The following is a 27,516-nucleotide window of genomic DNA, read 5'->3' as shown; positions in this document are numbered from 1 at the left end:
GGCTCTGATGATGGCATGGTTCCTAATACGGTGCCAGACGAGATTCTCTCGGGCCATAGCCAATTTGAGGACCTGAGGCAGTCCCTGCACGATGCTAGTAGGCTGGACACCTCTCCGGAGGTGGAGTTTTGTAGGCCTGAGCCTGGCACTCATGCCGACTCCTCGTACCAGCGCCTTATGTCTAGTGTCACCGAGTACTTGGGATGGTCTGCTCCCCAGGGCAGTTTCTTCAGGATGACCTTACGGATATCCTCGACCTTGGGCCACCAACTGACCCGGTACTGCCGTTTCATATGGCTCTACAAAGGAGGGTGGCAGCGGCTTGGACTGTTCCGGAGAGTCTCCCGGCAGTGGGCAAGTCTTTGACACGAAAATACCGCCCAGCCAGTAGCGACCCCTGCTACTTGTCCAAGCACCCGACTCCGGAGAGTTTGGTGGTGCAGGCGGCTACGCCTCCAGGAAAGCAGGCGTCGTATCCTAACATCCCTCCTGATAGGGACGACAAGCGTTTTGACGGCTGGGCGAAGAAAGTGTTTTCTTCAGGGGGTATGGTGCTTCAGGCGGCCAACTCCATATGTGCCTTGTCACATTTCACGCACACTATGTGGAACTGTTTCCTTACCGGCTGAGCATATTCCCGAAGGGGACGAATGGGATGGTTTCCTTGCCATGGTTCAGGATGGCAAGGATGCCATGTGGGAGGCCGTTCAGTCGGGTTTGGACATGGCAGATTGCGTCAGCCGGTCCATGGCGGCGAGCACCGTGATACGCAGGTTTGCGTGGATGCGGAAGTCGGGGTTTGCTCCTGATGTGCAGGCCCAGCTCCTCAACTTTGACGGTGAACATCTTTTTGGCAGCAAGGCTGACGAGAGCCTTGAGAGGTTGCAGACCTCCAAAGCTGCAGCGAAGTCATTGGGCGCTGCAGTTCGACAACCTCTGCCTTTTCGTCCTAGGGGACAGCAATGAAGGGGAAGTTCCTTTCATTATTACTCATCCTTTGGTAAAGCGAGAGGAGCTGCCAGTCAAAGGGTCCACCGTAGGAGTGCCAGAGGTGGAAAACAAGGTACTCGAAGTGCCAAGGCCGCTCGGGCAGTTGCCTCTTTGTACTCAGGCAATGCCGCATCCGCTTCAGCTCAGTCATGAGGCCATGTGCCATGGTTCGCCAGTTGGGGGAAGGCTGGTGCAGCATCTTGTAGAGTGGCGTGCCATTACTTCAGATGTGTGGGTTCTGGAGATCATAGCTCACGGCTACTGTCTTACTTTCCCGCAGAGGCCTCACGACAATCCACCAGGGAATCTCTTTGAAGAGTCCGGATCCGCTCCTTGCAGGAAATTCAATCTCTGCTGGAGAAAGGCGCCATAGAACTGGTGCCTGTAGCGGAGAGGAACAGGGGATGGTATTCCCCTTATTTTTTGGTTTCCAAGAAAGACGGGGGATTGAGACCCATCATGGATTTGCGCTGTTTGAACAAACTCCTCAGGAAGGACAAGTTCAAGATGGTTACTCTCTCTCAAGTCCTCCAGGCCCTTCAACTTCAGGACTGGTTGGTGTCTCTCGACCTCAAGGACGCTTATTTTCATGTGCCGATCCATCCAAAGCACAAGAAGTACTTGAGGTTTGCGGTTGGAGACTCGCACTTTCAGTTTCGGGTCCTGCCGTTCGGATTGACCTCCGCCCCGAGGGTCTTCACCAAGCTCATGGTATTAGTGGCAGCGCATCTCAGGAAAGGAGGGATTCACGTCTACCCCTACCTGGACGATTGGTTGATCAGGGCGTGCTCTCCCGAGCAAGTCCTGGATCATCTGTCCATCGCCTGCCACTCCCTCCACAAACTGGGCTTCTCCCTCAACTTGAAGTCACATTTGACACCAACTCAGAGGCTCCAGTACATCGGAGCAGTGCTCGACACGTCCCTGGGGCAGTGTTTTCCTCCCCAGGTGAGGGGGTCATCACATTCAGCAGATGGTGCACAAGTTTCAGCTTGCCCAGTGTCTCCCAGCGTTCGAGTTCTTGAGATTGCTCCGCCTCATGGCATCCTGCATTCTTCTGGTGCCAGAGGCCAGGTTGCGAATGAGATCTTTGCAATGGGCACTCAAGCTCCAGTGGTCTCAGTCCCCCGGCAGGATGTCGAACCCTGTTCAGGTGCCGTCCTCGGTTGCCCAGGACCTTCTGTGGTGGGCCGACGAAGGCAATCTGATGAGGGGGGCTCCATTTTGGCTACCCTGCCCGGAGGTGACGATCGTGACGGACGCATCTCTCACAGGATGGGGCGCTCATGCCAACGAGTTGACAGTCAGCGGTCGTTGGTCTCTGTCCGAGTCCAGACTCCATCTCAATCTGTTGGAGCCGAGGGCCGTCAGGCTAGCCCTGAAGGCTTTTCTGCCGACTGTCCGAGGAAAGAATGTCCTGATCCTGACGGACAACACGGTGGCCATGCACTACCTCAACAAAAAGGAGGGGGCAGGGTCACTTCCTCTGTGCAGGGAGGCGATGCAGCTTTGGTTCTGGGCAATTCAGCAGGAAGTTTTAATCTCAGCAGTTCATCTGGCCGGAGATGAAAACGAGACGCGGACGCTCTGAACAGGCAGAGCGCGATCTCTCACGAGTGGGAGTTGGCTCAGGAGATTCTCCTAGAGATCTTCGCCCTTTGGGAGACCCCTCAAGTGGATCTCTTCGCCTCCAGTGCCAAATTAGAAACTAATTGACACATGGCCAGTGGGTCAGTGATGGATGGTGGTACTGGTTGGTCGGAGGCTAGGGGAACTGATGAGCACCCTGCACCTGGCCGAACCTTCTGCATGCTCCTAAGCAAAGTGGAAAAGTACAATGTGACGTGGTAGCTTCCCAATCGCAATGTACCAAGTAATCTAGGATTCTATAGTCCGTAGAACCAATGAAACGTTGTACTTTTTGTGACGTTTAAAGTAGTCATTCTGAAGGAAGGGCTTAGATGCCCCGCCTGATGCTAGTTATCCAATCCCCTCTCCCCGTTACCGTATACAGATATAGTAGCAATAATAAAGTTAACTTCCTATAACCAATAGAATTGCATGCAAAATTTTTAGCGTTTTCACATCAGCGATGAGTTTTTAGCATAAAGGATGAGATATTTGTAAAGTTCGTTGGAGTTGAAGCGAGAAGGAAGATCGTGCCACTGCTGATATTCATAACTCCCCGTTTTTTGTACTTATCATTAAACGGACTCCCTTTGCCAAACCATTGAGTTGTCATTATTGATTTGATGCTTGAGTACTAAACTGCATCCGCATCCATCTCACGGGTGCTGCTATTCCATCTTAAAGTGCTGTTTGGGAAAAACCCAGTCCTATGGGCCGGCTGGGGTCCCTGCTGCACACTAGCAATGCCAGTTATAATTGATTCAGACATTTTCCTATTTGGTGCAAACCAGACATGCAGCTGAACACTGATAGAATCGAGATAAAATGTGAGGAGAAGCACACATCCTATATATTTTATTGTGCATTTGTAAGGCGCTTATACATCAAGTAAATTGTGTTTCAAAGCACCCACAGGGCAACAGGGAGGGAACATGGGAATGAAAGTGCAATATAATAATGAAAGAGAGAGGCGGTCCTACTAGGCCTTGTGAGCATTCTGAGCATGCAAGTGCAGAGAGTGCAGGGATGGGGGAGGAGGGCGGGGGTAAGTGCTAGGATTACCACGGAGGGAAGTGCTAGTTGCAAGCAGCTGTTAAGTGATATGATATGATATGATATGATATTTGTAACGCGCCTATACACAAGTGTTTCAAGGCGCGACGAGGCAGGGAGGGAGGGAAACAAGGGGAAGACAGACAAACGATCCTACTAGGCCAGGTGTCATTCAGATCGCGCAAGTGCAGAGGTAAGGGGAAAAGGAGAAAGTGCAGGGGGAGGAGGTGGGGGGGAAGTGCGGTACAAGGTAAGTAGCGTAAAAAATAAATAAATAATAAGTAATAAATAAAAGGGCCAGCTGGTGGCAAGTGCGAGGTAAGTGCAGAGCAAGTGCTGGGAAGGGGGCTGTAGGGATGCAGTGACAGTCCCACAGTGCAGGGGGAGCCAGGGAGGCAGTGCAAGTGGAGAGTGGCTGGGACCTGGACCGAGGTCGCTGAGAGTGGCTCAGATGCAGGTTTAGTGCAGAATTCAGTGGGGAGTTAAGCAGGTTTAGCAGGGGAGAGGGAGAGAGAAGGCAGAAGCGAAGAGGAAGGTTTTGAGGTGCTTCCGGAACCGGAGATGGTTCTCCTCAAGTTTCAGGGAGGCAGGAAGGCTGTTCCAGAGGGAGGCCCCTGCTGCGGAGAGAGATCTACCCCCAGCTCGTTGCTTCGAGAAGCGGCTGACCATGAGGGAGTTGGAGAAGGATGAGCGAAGGGCTCGTGAAGGAAGATATTTAGGAAGAGAGAGTTGAAGGTATTTAGGCCCCAGGCCCCAGAAGGCCTTGTGGACAATGCAGAGGGTTTTGAACTTAATCCTCGCAGCCACTGGGAGCCAGTGAAGAGATTTCAGTCCTGGAGAGATACGGTCCCTGGGCTTGAGGCCAAGGACAAGTCTCGCAGTTCTGTTCTGGATAAGTTGCAGAGGGCGGAGAGTGGAGGCAGGCAGATTAAGATAGAGGCTGTTACAGTAGTCCAGCCTTGAGAGAACCAGGGCTCGGGAGACAGTGAGCTTCTGGGGGAAGGAGAGGAAGGGAAGAATACCTCTGAGGAGGTGCAGCTGGTAGTGTGACTTCTTAGAGACGTCAGATATATGAGGAGAGAAGGAGAGTGTGGAGTCGAAGATGACCCCAAGGTTTTTAGCCTTGCAGGTAGGGGCAGGAAGGGGGCCAAGGGAGGCCGGCCAGAGAGCTGCAGGGAAGGAGGGAGTGGGTGTGCCGATGAGTAGAATCTCAGTCTTACTGGCGTTAAGGCAGAGGTCATTGGCGGCACACCATTCCTGGATAGCAGACAGACAGTCGGAGATGAGGGAAGGAGAGGAGGAGGCCGAGGGTAGCCTGAAAATGAGCTGGGTATCGTCCGCATAGCACTGGAAGTAGGGGCAGAGAGCGGCGATGCGGTGGGCAAGGAGTGCCAGATACTGGTTGAAAAGCCAGGGAGAGAGGTTGGATCCCTGGGGGACACCACAGGTGGAGAAAAAGATGTCAGAGAGGAAGGAGCCCATTTGGACCTGGGAGGGTCGACCGGAAAGGAAAGAGGTCAGCCATGCCAGAGCCTGACCAGTGATACCCAGGTTATCACGGAGACGGTTGAGCAGGATGGCATGGTTGACAGTGTCAAAGGCAGAGGAGAGATCGAGCAGAATGAGAACACAGGGAGTGTTGGAATCGAGGTTCAGGAGCAGGTCCTCACGGATGTTCAGGAGAGCAGTTTCCGTGCTTCGGGCCGCTCTGAAGCCGGATTGATGGTCATGAAGATTACCAACAGATTCAGCATGGAGGTTAAGCTGGGAGATGGCCAGTTTCTCCAGGAGCTTGCCCAGGAAGGGAGTGATGGAGATTGGGCGATAGTTGGCCGGGCAGGAGGGGTCGGAGGAGGGTTTCTTGAGGAGGGGGTGCACAAGGGAGTGCTTGAGGGGGGATGGGAAGACTCCAGAGGCGAATGAGTGGTTGCAAAAGGCAGCCAAGGCAGGAGCCAGGGAGTCGATGTGGTCCTTGATGGTTTTGGAGGAACAGGGGTGAACCTGTTTAGACGAGGCTTTCATAGATCGGACTTGTCTGGAAACCTCATCAGCAGAGAAAGGTGGAAAAGCAGAGAAGGAGGGCGGAGGGGAGGCTGCAAGAGAGCAAGAGGAAGAGCCGGGAAGAGAGGGAGGGAGGAGAGAGGAGGAGAGCGAGGACAGGATGTCCTGAGTTTTTGAGATGAAGTGCGAGGCCAGTGCGGTGCAGAGGGCCTGGGAGGGGACAGGAGAGGTAGAGACTGCAGCAGGGTTGGCCAGCTCCTTGCAGATTTTAAAGAGTTCGGCCGAGTTGTTTGATGCCTCAGAGATGCGGGCTTGGATAAGGGCTCTCTTCTTGGTGAGAACGGAGAGCCGGTATTGCCTTTGGAGCAGGCGGCAGGCCAGTTTGTCAGAGGATGAGCATGAAGCACGCCATTTCCTCTCTGCCACCCTGCACTTGCGTTTTAGGACTGGCAGAGATCACTTGGTAAGAGTGGTCAGCTGCCAATAAATAAGTGCAGGCCTGTGATAGCATATGCCAGTGGGCGCCAAGGCAAGTGCTGGGAGTGGGGCAGTAACAATAATTATAGAAAGCCATAATTTAAAGTACTGTGATGAATCTGAGGAGTTCATCACCTCTCACCAAGGGGGATCCTCCCCCAGCGGGACTAGAGAGGTGAGGCCGCTATGCTTAACATCCCATAGGGGACAGGGCAAGCAGGATCCCTCTGGAGGTAACCCCTGAAGACAGGGAAAGTATAAAAGTATCCTTCAACCTTGATACCTTCATGCGGCATATGGGAATTGTTAAGTGTAATCCCACTAGAATGCATGGATTAGTGGCTAATAAGGCTTTTGGTTCCTCCTCGCTCAAGCTGAACAAGGGGTCAGCAGACAAAGCAGCTTACGCAGGCCATGGCAAACTGCCAACCAATCCGAAGAAGTGCAGGGCCTAATCCACGCAGCTTAACTACATTTAACTGGTGTACAGAGAAGAGGTGTGGTTGGTACCAGGAGAAGATCAGATGTGGCGTCCTGGCTCCCACTGCAAGCACAGGGAGCGGTGTAAGTCGGAGCGAAGGGCCGGGTGGAGCAGCCCAATTCGACGGGGCAGAATGGCAAACACCAGACATGTTCCCGGACACCCAGCCAAAGACAAAAAGGTACGCGTCGGCCTTAGGGAAACTAGGAGGCGGGATGGGAAACCAAGAGAGACTCAGAATCATGACCCCATGGTACGGAAGTCATCAAGAGACCTTGACGTGGGGTGTGGAAGAGAGACAAGAGAACACAGCCTGGGGTAAAGAGAAGACAGATCCTGGTGTGGGGGAGAGAGCACCAATGGACCCTGGAGTGGGGTAAAAAGTACCAAGAGACCCTGGTGGGATAGACAGAACCCTGAGAAACCAAAGTAGCGAAAGGAGGGACGAGAAGTCCCAGAGTTGGGTAGAGAGAACCAAGACATCCCATAGTGGGTGGAAGAAAGAGTCGAAACATCCCATAGTGGGAAAGAGAAAGCCCAGAAACCCCAGAGTGGGACATAGAGAACCAGGAACTCCCAAGTGGGAAGCAGACACCCAGGAACAACCCATAGTGTGAAGAACTAACCGAGATCTCAAGGTGGGGAAAAGTTGTAAGAATGAATCTACAGATTAAGAGACGGCCTTTTCCAGATGGGGTGAGGATAACCAGAGATAAAAAAATGGATCCTGCGTTCGAGAGACCATAAACCCAAAGAACTGAAAAGACTTGCATACAGACTGTGCTGGAATTGACAAAGGGAAAGCCCAGCACCCAAGAACAAATTATTTTGGCACGACCAGTGATAAAAGGAGTGGGGTTCAAAAGCCTTAGCAAGGGAAGGTGATCCTGGAATCTTTCTATTTGGTTATTCTTTGTATATTTTAGAGTAAGGATCCGGGTAAGTAAAAATAGGTTTCTGAACAGAGGACTGTATTCTTTTGTATTTTGACATCCCGACGAGCACTCTTCCTTATACTTTCTTTTAGTAGAACAGGGTGTAGCTTTAGACTTTAGGGGGAGAACAGGTTTTCTTGAACACTTAATAAACCACACTTAGAAAAGTATGGCACTGTGTCCTTCACCTGATTCTGATCTACCACAGTACTTTGAGACAGTACTAAGAGTTTCGGAAAGTGTGTCCATTGAAATGGACAGGACAAGGCCTGTATGCAACTCGCATACTAAAAATAGAGTTAAGTGAAATAGGAGAGCTGCACAAGAGGCTACTGTTGGGCTGGCAACCCCACAGGATAAGCTCCAAAACCAAAAGCCCGTAGAAGGACAGTTGGAGAGGCAAAACAGGCAGTCTCCTAGGAGTGGGGGAGGGGGTGGGGGTAGTTTCTTGAAGCACTACTGAAAGGAATGCTCGAATCCCAAATGCCCCAGCGGAGGAAGCCAACAACTGGTTTAAAGTCTGAAGATCTCAGGAAGATACCCCAGACTGATGGTGACTGTTTAGTAGGCCTAGAAGTCACAGGTGCAGGGATCGTTTTGGCTTAGAATTTTAGTTTTGGAAGCAATGCTAGTTTCTGAAGCATGTTCTGCAACCAAATCCCTGGGAGACCATAAAAACATACCTGGCAATGTTGGACGACCCCCTCAAGCAAAACCCCAAAAAAGCTGGCCTTGATGGATGCAGCAGCAGTGAGGAAGAACAGTGAGACACTTTAAAACCGGCCACCAAATGCTCCATTGCTGGGAACCCGGACTCAATTTTGGCGGCAGCCATGCCGCCAATAGCGGCATGGCTACCACCAAAGTCATAACGACGACCCATGTCTTTGAGCAGAACGCAACACCGCTGAGTTGTCCAGGAGAAAGCAGGGGTCGGGGATGAAATGATTCTTGATCTAGGAGCTTCAGGAGAGCACCAGAAGTCTATAGAAGGAAGGTGAACTGATTTGTTCTTATTGGTTCAAGGGAAGAAATCCCCTGCAACATGTTTCCTCTGGTTGTTGAGGGACAGAGCTGCTCCTTCTGGAGCATAAGATGCATGCAATCAGCACAGCTTCCAGAAGAGTCTTCAGCATTGTCTTGGTTTGTCAGCTACCTCAGAATCTGTAATCAACTGAAGAAAAGGCTCGGAATTCCCATAGATATAAACACTCGAGCGTTACCAAAGCTTGCCCATCTATATGTGCACCATCCAAGGATTTTATTGCCATCAAGTTGTTAATAGCCACCCAACCTCCTTTTTTTAGCAAGCACACCTACAGGGATGTGGATTAAGGTGTCTTGGAGACCCTTATCTGTCCCAAACTGGATTCCATGTATTCAAAGGCTCCTTGTGACACTCTTCTGTGAAGAAGAATCCTATTATTTGGCCTCACGGATTTAAAATACAAGGTAGCCAGATTGGCCACAAACAAAGGACAAAAGGCTACATTGTTTACAGTGAGTTGCCATTGAGTAAATGTAGTAACAATGCCAACAGCCTTCAGTGAACACACTGTCTGGATGTTGTGAAGGCATCATGAAGTTATGAAGTTAGACCCAGACAACAGAGTAAAGTTTGTAAGAGTTTATTATTTAAATCAAAATAACGGATGTAAAAAGGCAAACTTGTCCTATGCTAAGGTGGGATTTCCCTACCTAAATGAAACTAAGGATAGTCTGCGTCAGGAAGTTCAAAGAAAATAACTGTCTGTGTCCAAAACCTACACTTGCCCTCGTATCTTTTTGTATACACTGTGTGGGAGTCTCGAAATCAAAATAATATGTGTTCAAAGTAAATGTTCTGAGCTTCTTCCTGCTCTAGGCTTGTACAGGGGCGTTCCCTTGCCCTAGTTTCAAGACTGTTCTCAATGCCAAGGGGTACCCTTCCCCTAGATTTCTGGTTCCTCTTCACAATACAATTTCCAGGCACACTTCCCAGCTCCTCTGGTTTAGTTATTCTTTACAAGTTTCACAACTACAGTTCCTTACTTGGTTTCACATCAAACTTCCTTTATATTCAATGACAGGTTTCTCAAAGTCTCTACGTGGCTTTTCAGTAGATGGGTGTCCTTGGTCTGTGCGCAGTTGTCAGACCATACGGTCCACCCATTACAGGTCATGCAACCGATACACCTTACTTGTTTCGTCTTATCGGCTTCGGATATGCACAATGCCACTGTTTCACTTCTACAGTGGTGCCTATTTTACTCACCTACCAGGTGAAGGAATGCTTCGTACCTCACATTTCCTTATTACTTTACCACTGCTTGTTTGGCCACTTCTCACTTGTTGCCACTTATGGTTCTTGCCAATTTCTGGTTTTTCAAAGCACATGGTTTACAAAGGCTCTTGGCAATGTTTGTTTCACCTCGTTTCCAATGGCTCTTGCCAATGCTTGTTTCACACAGTTAGCATTATTTTCAACAGCACGGTTTTCTTTCAGATCGATATTCACAGGTACTTGCTGTTACTCTACAGCTTTATAGATGCCACTGAGCTGTGCACAATGCTTTTCAATATCTTATATTCATTTGCAAAAGTCTTTCTTTCTTGATACAAAATTTTGTATTCAAAAGGTAACTCTGTTACAAGTTCCCAGATCGCCTGGTTGCACACGGCAGCTCCTTTCTGTTTGTTGTCCTTCGCGACGGGACTCTTAATGCTCCTTGTTCTGCTTCCCAGGCTTCTACGAGCTTTGCCTTTCCCTTGCAGCAGCCACAGAGAGCACTGTTCGCTCACCTGGTTTCCCGCTGTATTTCTTTGGCATACCCCAGCCCCTGCTGCGTGTACCCAATAAGGAAGGTAGCAGAACTTCCAGACCCCTTCGAGGCCTGCCTCGGAGTGCCTCTCTCATGCTTGACAAGGCTCCCTGCTTCTGCGTCTCCAGCCCATTCCGCTTTGCTCTATGTGGCAAAGTCTTTTAGGAGTGTTAGGTTACCTCAGGTGTGGGTCATTCATTCCAATTGCCTGACTATGGCGAAACCCATTAGGTGGACTTTCCTGGTTGTTCATCTGTATACCTCCATAGCCCTCTTCTTCGTCGCAGTACTAGAGTGGTGTTTGAGGATGTTAATAAAGGAAGTATCTATAACTCTGTGTTGTCTCCTCGTCTCAGTATCTGACTGATGAGTGTTAGGAGAGTGTTTTCTGGAAATATAGGGACATGATTGATAATACCCTAAAAAGGCCTTGGGGACATCTGATTCCATGTGAAAGGGAAATGGGGGGGATACCGCGTTTCATCTAAGGGTGCCTCATCCCCACTCTCCAAATGTCCTCCACCCAGGTGATCCTCCCTTGCATATCCACCCCCAGGTTCAGGATCCAAAAGCGATGGCCTTTCCATGGTCCCCTGGTAGGAGGATATATTGGGGAAAGTAGTGAGGATGCCCTCAGATTCCACAGTGTGCGGACGAGAACAAGGTGTCAAATGAGTACCCCTGTCCTGGTAGCATTTTGGGCTTTAGAACAGAATTTTCAAAATAGTTACAATTGTAAGCATCTTTTGCACAAAAATAAGGTCAAGGCATCAGGAAGTCGCACAAACAATGGGAGGCTCATTAAGTGAGGCAAAACAGCAAATCTTCCCTAGCTCCTTTGGAACTCTGGGCGGAACATGCTGCTTCCTGTTGTGTTAGACCCAGGAACTCCATGGTATTTTAGTAGCTGAGTGGAGGACTGGGACAAGGAGGCAAATAAAGGTAAGTGTAAAAAATAAATAAAATCTGTTTGCCTGTGTGTGTTGTGTGAACGCATGCGTCTGTGTATGCAATGTTTGTATGTGTGTGCATGGGAAGGTTGGTGTGTACAAAGGGTGGTTGATCGGAGCGGGTGAGTGTTAGGGCAGCAAGTCCCTTTTTGTCACCCGAGTGAGCTCCCTACTCTTTTTTTCGGGCCGACTATGTGCCATGGCCTATTTTTGCTCACACAGTAATGCTTAAGTTTATGTAAGGTAGGCACAAAACCCGAGTAGTATAAAAAGTAATCCAATGAACCAATAAAAGTGCAGGAGAAGCCAGAAAAAGGTTTATTACATGCAATCTCGGAAGGGAACAATCCAAAATCATTGACCTTTACATCATTAAATGGCGGTTTATAAAGGGAGAAGTGGAGTTGATTTTTACACTTTGTTTCAAGATGCATGTAAATTCACATTCTCTGATTGGACAGCTGTTGCTGTGCTATTGGTGAATCTATACAATGCCTAGTCCTATTGGCATATCCTATCCCTCGTGACCATGCTAATGACGTCCTCTTGACAAGGATATAATAATGTGGTCGTCTAAGCAAACATTTAGCGATACATTACAACGAAATTCATATTACATCAATATCCATGTTACTTCAATAGAACACCTTTCCATCCTTTTTGTAGAATCAAGTTTCTCTAAAATATGCACATTTTCAATAAAACATGTAAAAAATTCTATTCAATTACATCAATTACGTACATAATCTTGAATGAAAATTGTGTGTAAAAATGTCGCCACTTCTATTGAGAGAGAACAACATTGCCCACTAAATATAATGGCCCACCATGTATCCGGTGTCAATCTGGTATAGTGCTTTATAAATCTATCTACTACATCTCCACTACAAACTAACCATCAACTAAAATAGGTCTTATTGTTTCCACTTCTGCCGGAATTTGACAAAATTGACAACCTCTTTGTTGTATTACCATTTTTACTTAATTTTTAGATTTTTTATTGTTTATTGTGCATTTGGTTAATAAATAAGTTGCCCATTTAGCTTTGGCGCCCTGCACCTCTCTTGTGGGTTTAATCACATCTTTAGTATAATTATTTTCAAGGCCGGATATGGAAATTGTATTAAACATGTAGGGTAACTAGTTAAACGGCTTGGACACATTACTAAAAATGTTAAAAGCTTTATATCGGTTGCATTGGTCATTGTGATGACCTTTAAATGATGACCCATAGATTAAACCCGGGGTACAGATGGATCTAATTGTATTAGACAATTGGTCCATTGTATTTATCCAATCGTGTCTCCACCCTTTTTTTTTTTTAACTCTTGTTAAAAAAAATCTCAAAAGCAGAATGCCTAGCTGGGAGTCTAAATCAGTTATCTGCAAACATTCATTTTTCCTAAGCTAAGACTTCTATATTCGTACTCCAGGAATTTTTCAGTATTGAGAAAAGAGAGGCATCATCAGCCAACAGACACTTTCTCATAAAGGCTAATCTTTCCCATTGGACCGTAGCGTTAAAGGACATTAACCCCATTTCATATTGAATTAATTCAATTGGGGTACTCCTCGGAAGGCCCAACACTTTTTTTCCAGAAAAACCATTAGAGCAAATTCCAGTGCATGTTCGAGCTTGCCATATAAGTTTCATAGTTCCCATAAGTTGTTATGGGAACTACTTTCTCCTATAACATTTGTAAACTGGTAAAATAGTAAATTTCCCAAATTCCCACATTTTCGTAAAAAATTCAGTCCGTGTATGGCTAAGGACTCCACGCATAACCTCAACATTTTAAAAATGTTCTTATCTTTTGGGTCATTATTGAAAGTAAAACCCAAGTACCTATATACTTCTACTTTTAGATAAAAATTAATTCTGGCATATATCATTTAAATTTCAGCTTTTGTTAGCACATATAAGCATTAATATTTGATTTAGCAATGTTTATTGCCAAATAATTTTCTCTGGCGTAACTTTGAACCTCAAAGACAACAGCAGGCAAATCCCCCACCGTTACAAAATTTCTTCTAGACACAAAGACGAGCGTACAGTTGATAGAAAGATCTGCAGTCTAAATATCTCTAGAAGATACTAACAAAAGAAGTATCAATCTTGGAGAAAGATTTTTCATTTATACCTATGAAAAACCCAGTCGTATGGAAGTGGAAATTGAGCTACGCTCTTTCTTTTGGAAAATACACCTCATAGATATTTTTGGTGTAGATAATATAGTCAGACAGGAGAATGCAAATAACACTCCATTTAAGCCTGCATCCTTGTTTACACCTACCTTACAAATGATCTCCAAAGAAACCGCAACTTTCGAAAAAGCTGTATTGCAGAATTTCCATTTAATATACGGTGAGAAGAAAGAAATAAACAAATATAATAACAGTTATAACTTCTCGAATACTGATTAGAAAGTCCTCAATTCCCTAAAAAAAGATCAGTCAGTTGTGATGAAAAAAGCGGATAAAGGAGGATGCATAGTGGTGTGGGATGCTAAAAAAATATGACCAGGAATTATGAAACAACGTGGAATTTTATGTAAAATTAAGAGATGGTCCCACGTACAGTATAAAAAGGGATATTCAGAGACTCTTTAGTGCCGCTTTGGAAAAAGATATTTTGACAAAAAAGGAATTTTCCTTTCTTACACTAGACAAAACGAGAACACCATTATTCTACATACTGCCAAAGGTGCACAAGGATCCAAAAAATCCTCCGGGCAGGCCTATTGTGTCGCTTTGGGGATCCATTTTGGAACCGATTGGACAGTAATTGGATTTATTCTTTAAACCATTCACTAAACAAACAATGACATACTTGGCGGACACCACTGACGTTATTAAAAAAATAGAGAATCTGCCGTATGACATATATTCAGAGATCTTGATTACACTAGACGTGGAATCATTGTATTAAAATATACTGCCAAAAGAATCCCCATCTGCCATGAAGAACGTCTTGGAAGAAAGGGAAAAACCACAAAAAGTTCCTAGCAATTTTCTGATTGAGCTGTTCGAGATAGCTTTGACAAGGAACTTTTTTAGATTCAAATCTTCTTACTACAGATAAAGGGTACTGACAAGGGGGCGGCTTTCGCCCCCTATTATGCCACACTATATATGTGGGAATCTGAAGAGTTAAACATCATGACCCAAGCCAATCCCTTTAGAGGGGCATTGAAGTACTACAAGAGATATATTGACGAAATTTTAATAATCTGGGATTGTATAAAAGGTGATCATAATTTGTTTCTTCAGTGGATCAATACCTTAAATCCAATCGACTATTCACCATGCAATCTAATAAAAAACAAATACCATTCTTGGATTTAGTAATCAAAGGAGAACAAGGTCTGCTTTTGTTGGACCTATATCAGAAAGAAACCAATAGAAATACTATTTTACATTATAGCAGCTTTCACTCCCAAGCTTTACGATCTAACATTCCGTATGGCCAATTTTTGAGGGCCAAACGGAACTGTTCAAAACTAGAATTCTCTGACAAGGCAAACATCATATAGGGCAGACTACAGGAAAGAGGGTACCCTATTAAGCTATTGAAACAATCCAAAAAGAGAGCCAGATATCAATATAGGGAACACCTACTGAATAAAGAGACCAACATTTATTCCAATAATGAACGTCTGGTTTGTGCTTTGACATACAATACCCAGCACAACAAAATAAAAAAAGTGATATTTAAACACTGGCATATGCTGCAACTCAATATTCCAACTCTGCAAACGCCCATGTATGCCTTCAAAAAATGAAAAAACTTAAAAGAATGGATCTCTAAAGCAGGTAGAAGCTCCACAGGTGATAAACAACTGAAAATTACTACTACCTGGGGGATGCCTCCAATCACGGGTAATTTCCCTTGTGGAGGATGCTGCAATTGCAGCTCCACGTTGGCATGCATTGCTATTAATAGCAATAATAAGAGTTGGTATTTGAAGAATCATACTACATGTAACAGTAGTAACGTGATGTATGCAATAACCTGCCCCTGCGAGAAGACTTACATTGGCAAAACATCAGGTGCTGTCAAACTAAGAATAACTGAGCACAAATCAAAAATACGCAACAAAAAGATTAATGCACCATTGGCAGCACATTACATTGAACAAAATCACATTTGTGATGACCTTTAAATGATGACCCATAGATTAAACCCGGGGTACAGATGGATCTAATACCGCCGCTAGACTGACCCAGAGAGAACAGTGGTGGCTTTACCATACGCAGAGCTGTGTAAGCGGTTTAAATCTACAGGAAGAATGGAATCAATGTACCATATGAATATATACATCATTTCCATCAGAACCCATTAGCCACTTCATAAGAATTAATGTTTCCCTCTTTTTTCTGAATACACCTTTGAGAACGGTAAGATAAAAACTTTTCTTGAGAATGGTAACAACCTGTAACACAGTGACTTTTTATAATAGCAGTTACCAGCGTGGTGATTAAGATCGTTTTTTGTCTTGACATGATACCATACCATTTTACTTCCATTCAGCCGTCTGACTGGATGATGAATTATTGCGGGACTAGAGCAAGATCATTATGGAAATCAAGTCAATAGACATTTGAAGATGGGACTGATAGTCCATTTTTTGTGACTACCGCATGGCTGATGGGATTCTGCGATGGGATTCTGCGAGCTGCAGGGAATGTAGTCCCTTTTCTATGACCGAGATAGGTCCGACACCCGCGAGTAGCGCCTTACGTCTCGGATCAAACAACATTAATAACAAGTGAATGAAAGCCTTGGTAGGACCGCAGAGTGTATGTCTGGCACCGCACAGCAAAAGTAGGGCTCCACAAGCAAGGAGTTTGATGGTTATGGTGCGGTAGCAGAGAATTAAGGATTTCAGACCGGTAAGAAGATAAAGAAAAAAGAGAATAAAGTGTAAAACCGAGAAAATACACCGTGTCTTTGCGCATTACGTGCGAACCTAGTTGCATAGTGCCGTTGGCTGTTTTCACAGCTGGAAACAACATGATTATATCTTTGCTTCCAGAGTGATGGTCTGAATATTCCCGTTGAGGAACAGCGACGGGAGCAATGTGAATCTAGAAGAGTATCAGAAACAATGTACTGAGCGTTAAGGTATGTGAAAAAGTTGAAGCGCTGCACTGTGAACGTCTCTTGTACGCTTGTAAACACTATGGTGCCGACATATGAATAATATACAAATGTATTTGTATATGGTTGTTGGGCCCTTGTCAGCTGGAAATGACTTAAATATACCTTTGCTTCCAGAGTGACTGTTTTGAACATTTGCCTTGAGGAATGGCATCAGTATTGATGTGAATCTAGAATATTACCAGAAATATCACACTGAACGCTAAGGTATGTGCAATGTTGAAGCACTGCACCATGAGCGTTCTATATGTTTATAAACTATTATGATGCTATCATATGAATAACTTATTTTCCGGACACTAGTGTACCGGATAGTGCTACATAAGAACATCACATGTTAGGATTGGTAGAGTATTATGGTCTCTGGGCTCTGTATGGGGCCATTGGATGCTGCATATTGACGATTCAATAGTTGGAGACTGCCTGTAGTTGTGATTGACTTTCTGTCTATCCCCCATGTCTTTTACAAAGGAATGCTTGAATCCTACCTTTCGTTTTTGCTTTGCAGGAATTCTGCTACATTGGCAATGGACTAAAGAAATAAGGATCCGTGTAGTCTTAGAGTTGAACTGAAAACTGGTAAATTGTTCCTCATCAAGTAAATAAATAGGAACCATATAACACAATTGCGAGGTCTTAGAGTGGGGTATCAGTGTTTGGTTTTTAATGGTATTTGTGTTTTTATTCATTTTTTTGGACCTTTCGAGCAATACCCTTGGAAGAATATTTGCTAACCCTTTGCAAGTCTTGAAGAAGACGAGCATCAGTGCTCAGCAATGGACATCTAGACAATACATTGTCGAAACTATAGATAAGGCAAGTTTGTAAATTGCAAGAGGGGGAACATAGGTACAGCCCTCCTCAAACATCTGAAGTTGGCTATTACTTGAATTACTTTTTTTTAGTGGAATAACTTTCTCTAGTGGGGAATAGAAGTCTTGACCTTTTGATATCATCAATATGTGATTACATTTACTGTGCCTTCCTCACCAGCTGCGCTTTTTGCACACACAAATTTGCACTAGTTAAGAGTCCACTTTATGTACGCTGAATCATTTGATGGCTTCTTGATGTGTACTATGTTTAAAATGGAAATTGAGCAAGAACCAAGAGGTTCAGTTTAGAAGCATCAAATATTTAAACTATGTAATATGTATGTGGGTCTGATTTGAAAGAATACATGTATTAACTTAATAAAGAATTTGATTAAAAAAAAAGCAATGTCAATATAAATGGCTAGCCAACACTGATCCCTTGTTTTCAGCCTCCCTCGCGGACAATGGTCCTTCTCCCTTTTTTGTGTAAAATTGAGTTAAAACAATGCTGTTCCGTGAGGCATCACTTCTGGTTTGTTTCTGACAGGTTTATCCCCGGATGCCCATGAAGAAGGGGATTCCCACCTTATTGTTCTTATGTAACTTTGAAGGGCATTCAGGGACCTTTGGAGACCCACTGATGTCTCATCAGTCAAAACTAAATCATCTGCATAAAACAGCCAGTGGATGCCCTCTCCCTTAATTCTCGGGGGATTCGCTCTCACGTTACACATCACCTCTCTTAAATCCGACACATACAGATTAAATAAAACAGGGGTGAGTATACACCTCTGCTTCAGACCTCTGTATGTTGGGATTTTGTTTGATAATTTCCCTTGCTGGTTTAATCTCACATATAGTGAGGTGTTAGTATACAGCTTCATGATCATTTGGAGCAGCCCTGCTGGACACCCCCAGTTCTCTCAATTTGGCCCTTAGACGTTGCCTGTCTATGCTGTTGAACGCTGCAGTGAAATCAATGAAGAATAGGTAGATTTGATTACCCTCAGTTAACGCCTTATTTTTTTTTTAACAATTTAGCAGAAATCCAATCAGGTTTGTGCCCATGCCTTTCACAAACCTCGCTTGGTTCCTCCGCCTGATTCCTGTCAAATTGAGCAGACGTTTGTATCCACGTGTTCAGCTTTTTCAATATCATGGAGGCAAAGCGTTTCCCCAGGGCGCCTGGGGTATTCTATTTTCTCAAACTTTGATTGGACAGTAGAACGGTAAACATGTTGCAACATATAACTCAGTTGATCTTTGGATGTTCCGTCTCGAATGTTCCTGAGTGGGATGCTGTCACCCCAATTGACCAATCACTTTGTCAGGTGTAAACAATGTGGCAACAAAAATAATACTTCACGTCTCTTCTCATGGAACCCAAAGGTTGGCACCAGCTTGCCACCCTCACTCTTGTGACTGTTCATCTGACAGTTAATATTGCGACTTCTCATTGGAAACATGGTGCCCTTCTCAACCCATCTTCCTTTTCCAGGATGTGTCTACATGACTTTATTGGGTGTGTTTTTTGGCCTCTTGCTTCGGGACAATGTGCACATCTAAAATGTGGATTTATGTTTGGATCTGCACGAGTTGTTCTAATACCTATGGATGCATATAATTGAATGGGTGTCAGATCATTTTATGTATTCCATATATTATTTAATGAGATTCTTGCTTCTATACTCATGAACACCAATCTCTTTGTCTTCTTGGTTGGAGTGCTCATGTTGCTCAGTATTTGTGATTTCACTCCTCGGTGGATGTTTCCATACAGGGGAGAGTGTCTGTGTCTTTCGCCTGATCGACTTCGTCTTGTGCACACTTCTACACATGACCTCATTCCCACCGACCTGGGACCCTTGTTCCGTTAGTGTTTAATACAATGGGTAGGCACATTATTTGTAATATGTTTTACTTGTTGGATGCTTGGGAACTTGCTGCACCTTCTACTCGTAGCCAATCCCTGTGTGACTTTTACATCCTTCCTCATTTGGTCTGCACAAAGTTGCAACATCTGATTCAATCACTGCTTCCCGTTAGAAACCTCGGAGTGAGCTCTGCCTCTCTGTCCTGACCAATCACAGTGCGGCTTTACACCCTGTCTTCTGTTTTTGTTTGTGGCTTTTTTGCTTTAAAGTATTAATTAGGAAAGTGAAACTGTTACGACTTCTATATTATTATCGAACAAATATGAAATTGTTAATTGCAACTATTGAATCTGAATGAAACAAGTTCATGTTTAATGTATACCATGTTTGTTTAAATGTAATTTTCGAATTGTTTTGTAAAGGTTTTATTATCCAGAAAATTGTTTAATAAAAAAATAATGTTTTGGACACTGAGGGTCAGTTTGTGCTTGTGTGGTATGTGTATGCATTCTACTTGTTTGAATGAATAAATTTTTACACCTGTGCACGCTTCATAGCACGGTTGCAGATGCATAGGATATTTGTACAATTAGTAATGTTGTCTTCAATGTGCCATGTACTCACTTCTGTGTTTTCATAGATCGCTCTAATGATCGGTTTGAAGGCAAACCCCTGGATGTTTCTGGAAAGGTGTATCAGTTGGAGGGTCGTGTGCACGTCTGGTCCGATTATCTTCGCTTTGATATGCACCCAAAGACTGTCTTCACAGTACATCGATACCAGCATGAAGGGTAAGTTTTGGAGGTGGCACCTTTCACACAGGGCATGTTCCAAAAAATAGCAATGCGTGACCAAAATCTAACAAGGAAAGCTGAGAGTCAATGGTAGGAAATGCAGGCTGCATCAGGGTGCTTTTCATGGCTCCAGGGCTGGTAAATTATGGGTTGTCATTCACAGATGCTGGGGCATTCCTGTGCAGTGATTATGTTGTAGTGGTTAAATTGATAACTGTGTAACGGGAAGGTCTGTGCTATAGTCCCCACTTTAACACGTGACCATGAATACATTTCTCTGACTCGTTTTGCATACCTGCCAAAAATGGCCGATCTCCTAAATAGGCTGAGCACCCACTATGAAGTTATATGTGTAAGGATTGCTTTCTGCCTCTGTGTTTAGGGTGTAAGAAGTCTTACCCATCCTCATGAAAGTTTATTGAGAAAAATGCATTTTTTGAATCTATAACTGTAAAGTATTTGGCCTTTTTATGGGATGTTGCATAATATTGTAGTGGGATTTGGAACTGAAGGAAACTCTGCTTCAACAATATTGGTTAGGGGACGAAGGTCCTGAATAAATCTCCATGACTCCCCAGTTGATTTCTTCACTGGGTACACAGCCGTGTTACATGGGGACCCAGATGGCACCAATATTCCCAGCTCCATTAAAGCAGAAATGGTCTCAAATATACCTTCATCTGCTTCTCTGGACACAGGATATTGCTTTGATTGTGGCAAGATTGCTCCTGGTTTAAGCTTGATTTTAACTGCTCCTACTACTTTCAATAGACCCATGACATATGCACTAGTTCTCCATAAAATATGTGGCCCCTTCTCTAAATCTTCCTGAAAAAAGTACAGTTTCTTTTTTACCATTGCCATTCTCTGCAGTATTTCTCTATTCTCCACTTTAATCCAATAAGTGAGTCTTATGAAAAATACTAACTCATCATCTGAATAATCACGGGTGGTATAGCTCAGTGGCAATGCGCTCGTCTTGGAAGCAAGACGATGCAGATCAACACAGGTTTGAATACCGGCTCTGCGCTTAGAAACCTCTTTGTTATTAAGCATGTTATAAAAACCACTTACAAATTATAGAAATTATAATCATCCCTAAAAAGCTCCTTGTCCATCAGCCTATATCCTTCACTGAGGGCTATCACTGCTCTCCATCCTCTTCCCTCATCTGTCCCATGGACAACCACCCTTTCTTCTCTGACCACTACTGTTTCTAGCTCTAAGGGCATAACCTGTCGTTCCTCATCATCCATAGGAATTTCTGGTCGAAACAGAAAATCTTCAGGTATTCTCAATATTTTGCCTACCAACCTGGGTAACCACGTTAGTTAAACAGTCACTCCATCCAAAAATACTTCTGGATCTAAAGGGTCTCCTCGTAATGCCTTCTGGTCTGTAAAGGGTAATATTAACTTTCACATTCATATAGCGTATCCCTGGAGTGGAGCACACTAATCCTCTGTCAGTAAAAGATATTGTTGTGTTGTCATCGAGTCACGCCCTTATATGTTAAGTGATGTCGGGTGAAAATATATGAATGGCATAGACACAAAGTGTTCTCTTAGAGATTGGTAATTCATCTGTAAAAGGAACAAAGCTCATCACCCCATAGAATCCCTGCACATTCATGTCAATGTCTGACATTGGGTGTTTTCCTTCATGGACACACACAAACGAGTTGCTCCAGTGTCTACAAGGAACATAAATGTCTTGTTTCCTATCGTTACCTTGACCCTTGATTCCTCTTGGGGGTCCGGTGTCACTGATAGTACTGAACACATCAGGTCGCTCTGTGGGCTGTCCTATTGTGGGTATAAATTCATCCCTGTACCGTAAAAGGATTTCCTCTTACCACAGTCACACTCCTTATTCTAGGTGTGGGTGCTTGCAGGACTCCTGCATTCATATTCCATTGTGGCACAATGGCCTTTTGTGTCTGTGCTTGCTGATTTTGTATCTGTTTTGTTTACATAGGAACTTGCTGTGGTTGCCCTTGTGGCGGTTGCAATGGAGCTTGCTGTATTTGCGGCGCACATGTCTGATTCTGAGTGTGATCTTGGGCATAAGGCTCCTGTGATTCTGTATTGTATTGTGGAACGTAGCCCATACGCCCTCTTGGAGCTTGCCAGTTTTGCTGCATGCCCACTATACTTCTACATGTTCTGGCTATATGTCCAATTCCAACATTGTTGCGGCCGTCCATCATTAAATCCTCCTCCTCTGAGGATTTTGAAATCCACCTTGTCCTCCCCTAGGTCCGTTCCCTCTCCCTCTTGGGCAGAAATTATACAGACTGCTCCATAGGGTACACTACATTGCTTTGCTGCGCTGGTCACATTTCTTGTGTCGTCACTCTTTCACCACTCCTCAATACTGCTCCCTCGATGGCTAATTTGTTCTGAACTAACTTCGCTTCCTCCTCAATGCTTTCTTTCTATTCTTCTCCTGTAGAGATCGGCAATGATGTACGATAGACAACTGTATTTGTGGCCATGCTTCCATCCCTACCTGTTCATCTGCCGTTGCACTGGCTCGGGCAGTCCCTGACATAAAATGTGGTAAAATAATGCCACTGTTTTATCCCATGGTTCTCTCGTCTCGAGGCACCATCGCTCTTGAATAAAGGCAGCAGGGTCTTCATCCTCACCCATTTTCCTAGTCATGATCGCACCCAAGTCTGATGTATCGGGATATTGTACTCTGAGCGCCGCCATACATCTGCACTGCAATTATTAACTGGCGCTCCATCCTGTGTCATGTTTTGTGCAGTCACACCCGCATACCCTGCTCATTTTCAAATTTCATCAGCCCTCTCCCCTAGAATGACTGCCATGAAGCCTTTTATGTCACCTATTGCTAACAGCATCCCTGATGTCATTCTCTCGCACTCATAAATCAATTTTCCGGCACCTGAAGTCAAACTAGGTAATTTACATTTTAAATTATCCTTGTCCATTTGTAGCCACGGTATATATTGTGGTCGTCCTCCACCTTTCTCTAGTAATGGGAATTGTGTAAATCCTGATCCATAATCATATACACCTACCCTTCTTGTTTTCCAGGTGGGGCTAATTTTGCCCGTTTGTCTCCATCCTGGCAGTCACCTTATTCTGCTTACATAAGGCGGGATATGTCCCCTGTACTGCACGATCGTGCTTATGGTCGTTCAGTGTATGGTGTCGGTTCTGGTGTTTTTTCTTTAGGGTCCTCTAAGTCTGACCATTTTACCCTTTTTCCGACACTTGAGTCTTTCGAAATACTGCATGCTCCCTCTCTTCGTGCTTTCGCGTTTTCTTCAATTTTTTCGTCTGACATCATTATGCCCCAGCTTGTGGTACTTCCATCCCTTTCCACGTCATCGAGATTTAGTCTACTTAGACAGCATTCTATGCTTGTCTGTTATCACGTCCTCTGACCTACCTCCCATTTCCCTTGAGAGATCCTCCGACGTTCTCTTCGGTTTTATACCCGTCTTTATCCCTCATTAGCCTATATAAATCCCCAATCCTTTTGCCTATGTTTTCTGCTTCATGCTCGTCAGCCCATGTTCGTATTCTCGGTATCCCTTGCACCTCCCTCCAGGATTGTTGTGACCCTCTCTCTTCTTCCGATCGTTCTCATGCTTCAATCGGCACCATGCTTTTATTGAATAGATGATCTATTTCTTCATCCCTCAGCCACCTACTTTTGTTAATCTTTTTCCCTTCTCCTCATCTCTTCTTCCTCTTGCCGTCTTTGCAAACTACATACTTTCAATCTCTGTGTTTCCATCTCCTCTTGTTTCTTTTCTTCTAATCTCTCCTTTTCTTTCCTTGCCTCATACCTTCTTCGTTCTTCCTTTTGCTTCCTCCTTTTCCTTCTCTTCCTTGTATGCTTTCTCTAGTTTTCTTTTCCCGCTCTTCTCCTCCTTCTCTTTTTCTCTAACCACATCAATGCCCCGTCATCTAATTTGAGTAAAATCTGATCTCCCATCCACTCATTCTGTACTATCGTCACTCCTTTAGCCTTGTCCTTCATGTCTTTCCTTCTTCCTCTGTCTGTCCTTTCTCTCATAATTCTGTTTTCTTCCATCACGTGTTGACATACATTTGCATTCTTTACTTTTGCTCTCTTCCACATTGCCCTCACTGTTATAAGCTGTATGTTGTATTAACATACCCTGCTGCTGCTTTCAATTCCTTTAAAGGATAAAATCCCTGTTTTTCAGTATCTACGCTCTTGTTCTCAGAAGGGGAAAGAGGAGCTGAAGGCATTATGTCCTCCCCTTTATGCTGATTAAGCATCCACTCCTTCTCAGGTGGATCTTCTTTCTCACTCTGGTACATCTTCTACAACGGACAACCTTTTCTGCAACTTCTTCCCCTTATATGTAGCATGAAAATATATTGTCGTATGTCACGACAACAAACCTTCTTAAGGCCTACAGCATAAGTGTTTTATTAGTTGTGCCCTTCACCCATTCCGCGTGATACTGCCTTATTTTATCTGTATATCTTGGCAGTGTCCTGCATAGATGTAAAAGGGGAGTGTCCCCCATGGTGACGATCGATTTCGATCGCCCATACTTACCAGATTTTTATTCTTTTATTCACTTTATCAAATATACCACACTGATTGATTTGAGCAAATGGCATCAATTGTGGCCCATTACAAAAAAAACAAGTTTTTAACTAATGTTAAAAATCTATGCAGTGGTGTTCTTTTTATTCTTTCGTTTACACTTTGTATCAATTCTTGCTGCCTCGTTTTATTATTGCCATTTTAAGAATCTCTTCTTTGATTTATTATTCTCCTTTGATTTTTATCTGATTGATGTCAATCTCTTGATTTAAAAAATCTGATGTTCCCCTAATCTAGACACAAATGTTTTACACTGACATATTTATAACCCATACACATGTGCACTTTTATTTTTTGCGTACGCTTTCCTTTACTAGGTCCAGTAAATGTATCTCATCTCACTTTTTACTCCATTTTGGAGTTTGATGCACACTCTTTTTTTTGGCCTTGCTTCAGGAATCCTTAAATAACCCTATTTGGAGTTTTAGTGCCTATCCTTCCGTACCTCTTAGAACCAGGAAACAAGGTATCTATTTCTTTTTAATCCCCAAAAATCCTGTTACTTAAAGACATATTTTTATAATAGTCCCTCCCCCTATATTTGCCACTTTCGATGCTCTACTTACGTCCGTGGCTCAATTCGAGTCCCTCGTCATCGACTTGTCCCCAAATCAACCAGTTTGCCTTCAGTCCGCAGGGCACCTGCAGGGACTGGACGGGTATTTCTTAAAAGGGACACCTGTCGACCACTCATTTTCACACATTTGGTTTTGCGCATCGCTCTACACAGGAAGCGCCACGATCTTGTGGCTAATGGTGAAAGTAGTCGATTGTCCGAGAGTTTAGATCTAGGCCCAGGTCGACTGGACTGGAACCATCCGTACCGCTACCAAAATGTGCTCTACCACCTTGAAGCGTCTCATGTGCTAGATGGAATTGCTGATAATGATCTCAGACCCAAATAACTGGACAGACTCAAAGAATATGGCAAAGTACTACTTTATTATCATCTTAGAATCAAGTGTGGCAATGTTGCAAACTACAAACTGTAGTCCAAACCCTCACACTTCAGTTTTGATTACACAAAGGTTTTATACCTTAATGTACGGCAGCTCTGACGTCATCCTAACTGGCAAACTGTACCTATTTAAGGGAGGGATTGGTTAACGGAAGCATATATAGCATATAAGTATTAGTAATAATACTGGATGTTCCTTATCTGGTAGGCAAGCCTTAAACCACCTCTTAATAAGTATAATACAGATTATAGCAGAATAATAGCTACATAGACCCACTGATTGGTTGGCATTCTCTCCCAACCTTGGACTTTACATAAGCAAAGCAAAACTCTGTTGCAGAGAGCAATGACAGACTACTACCCACTTGCCCAATTATTTAATCATATCTCCTTGGTGAGGCCCCAAGCCAAGGCTTCTTTTTATAGTTGACCCTGTAGCCTGTTGTCTGTTCTGGGAATTTTAAGGGAGTGTAGGTACACCATTATCTTTGTCTGAGCTTAATGAATAGCCTTGTTTTCGTCTTCTGTATCATGTGTGAGGAGACCACGATTTTGTCCATTTCGACCTTTTATTTACTGCTATTTGATTTAATTAGACTGGGTGTCATTAATCTTCTTGGCCTCTGGAGGTTTGCTCACTCCACTTTCCCTATGCTTTTCACATCTTTGATTGTCCAGTACTTCAAACTTGCAGATGTTTTCCTCTTCGCTTAATGTAAGAAAAATGTCATACGTGCATGGCTTATTCTTTGACTCCCTTTGTGCCTTGCAATTATGCCTTAATGTGGCATCCTTGATCCCAGGCCAATAGATTCCTGTTTGTTCCTCACACAAAGCTGTTTTCCAGCATCTCCTGACTTTGCAGCCCTGATTTGTCTCTGAGGTAGCTTGATTGGTTTCAACACGAGTCCAGCGTCTATCTTTTTCTCATGGCTGCTTTAGTCACGTTATGTTTTCTTCTGCAGCAAGCGTCTGTCTTATCTACCTTGCATTTATGCGTATATACACTCACTTCATCTCTACTCACTAATTCCTTTGGTGCATATGATTTCTTCTTATTTGATTGCATATTCCTCTCATTATTCCAATTATATCTTTATTCTTTAAGTATTTGCATATTGTTTCAGTGCGTCTTTGTGCCTTTCCCTCATGACGTCACTCTGCCCTCGTCTGATTTCGCTTCTAGTTCTTCAATGTCCAATGGTTTGTGCAGACAACCTTCCACCCTTTCAAGTGGGAGCACAGTTGATACGGTTGTCTGAGTACATATCGCCTCTCATACACTCAATGCGGTATTGGGATAATACCTGGTATCGCACATAGGACTCTTCTCCTGCTGTTCCAATATGATGGAGCTGAGGATGCGGGAGCTAGTGATGACGTGTCCACCTGCTCCTCTACACTCTAAACAAGGAACGCACATGCAGCACAGTAACATGAAGACGTTGCGTGTGCACATCCCATGTGAACAAGTCACCAGACTTAAACTCCCTCAGACAACAGGTGAATTGAAAAGCAGTGTCCAACTGAAGAGTAGTAGATCCTCCCCCTCTTTGGTAATATACAGGTGAAAATGTCATTTAGGGCATGTGCGCCGCCTTCCTATCTAACATTATAAAAGTCAGAAGTATTGTTCATTGAGGCAGCTAGGCTGCCCTTATTATAGACAGGTACATTAGAAAATAGGGGACACTGCACACATTTATTTAGGACCACGTAAAAACATAGAGGAATTATTACATTGCGCACAACATACAAAACATAGAACATAGCTCTCTGACCTAAGGAATATTTCTCACACTCAATAGACATTAGAAAAACATATTAGAATAAGGCCCATAATAATAGAAATAGAATCCATTGCTTTCAAAATGAATGTCACATCATGGATTACAGATGGCCATATACCTTAACTTCCATGTAAAATCAAGTGATGAAAGCCCAGAAATCTAGTGCTGTGTGCAAACTCCGAAA

At 44.1% G+C, this 27,516-nt stretch overlaps 1 protein-coding gene across 3 annotated transcripts in view; it reads left to right on the top strand.

The window, feature by feature from the left end:
- Positions 1–27,516, top strand: part of MSTO1 (misato mitochondrial distribution and morphology regulator 1) — a 1,020,943-nt gene that overhangs the window by 613,719 nt on the left and 379,708 nt on the right. For all 3 annotated transcript variants that reach the window (XM_069649984.1, XM_069649995.1, XM_069649989.1), the window contains exon 7: positions 19,808–19,958. In XM_069649984.1, coding sequence (XP_069506085.1) covers positions 19,808–19,958 — 151 coding nt within the window. The remainder of the gene's footprint in view (positions 1–19,807; positions 19,959–27,516) is intronic.

The sequence above is a fragment of the Ambystoma mexicanum genome, chromosome 1p (genome assembly GCF_040938575.1).
Source record: "Ambystoma mexicanum isolate Mex_15411 chromosome 1p, UKY_AmexF1_1, whole genome shotgun sequence".
Classification (NCBI taxonomy): Eukaryota; Metazoa; Chordata; class Amphibia; order Caudata; family Ambystomatidae; genus Ambystoma; species Ambystoma mexicanum.
Note: the sequence above shows the minus strand (reverse complement) of the source record. Positions and strands in the feature narration are given on the sequence as shown.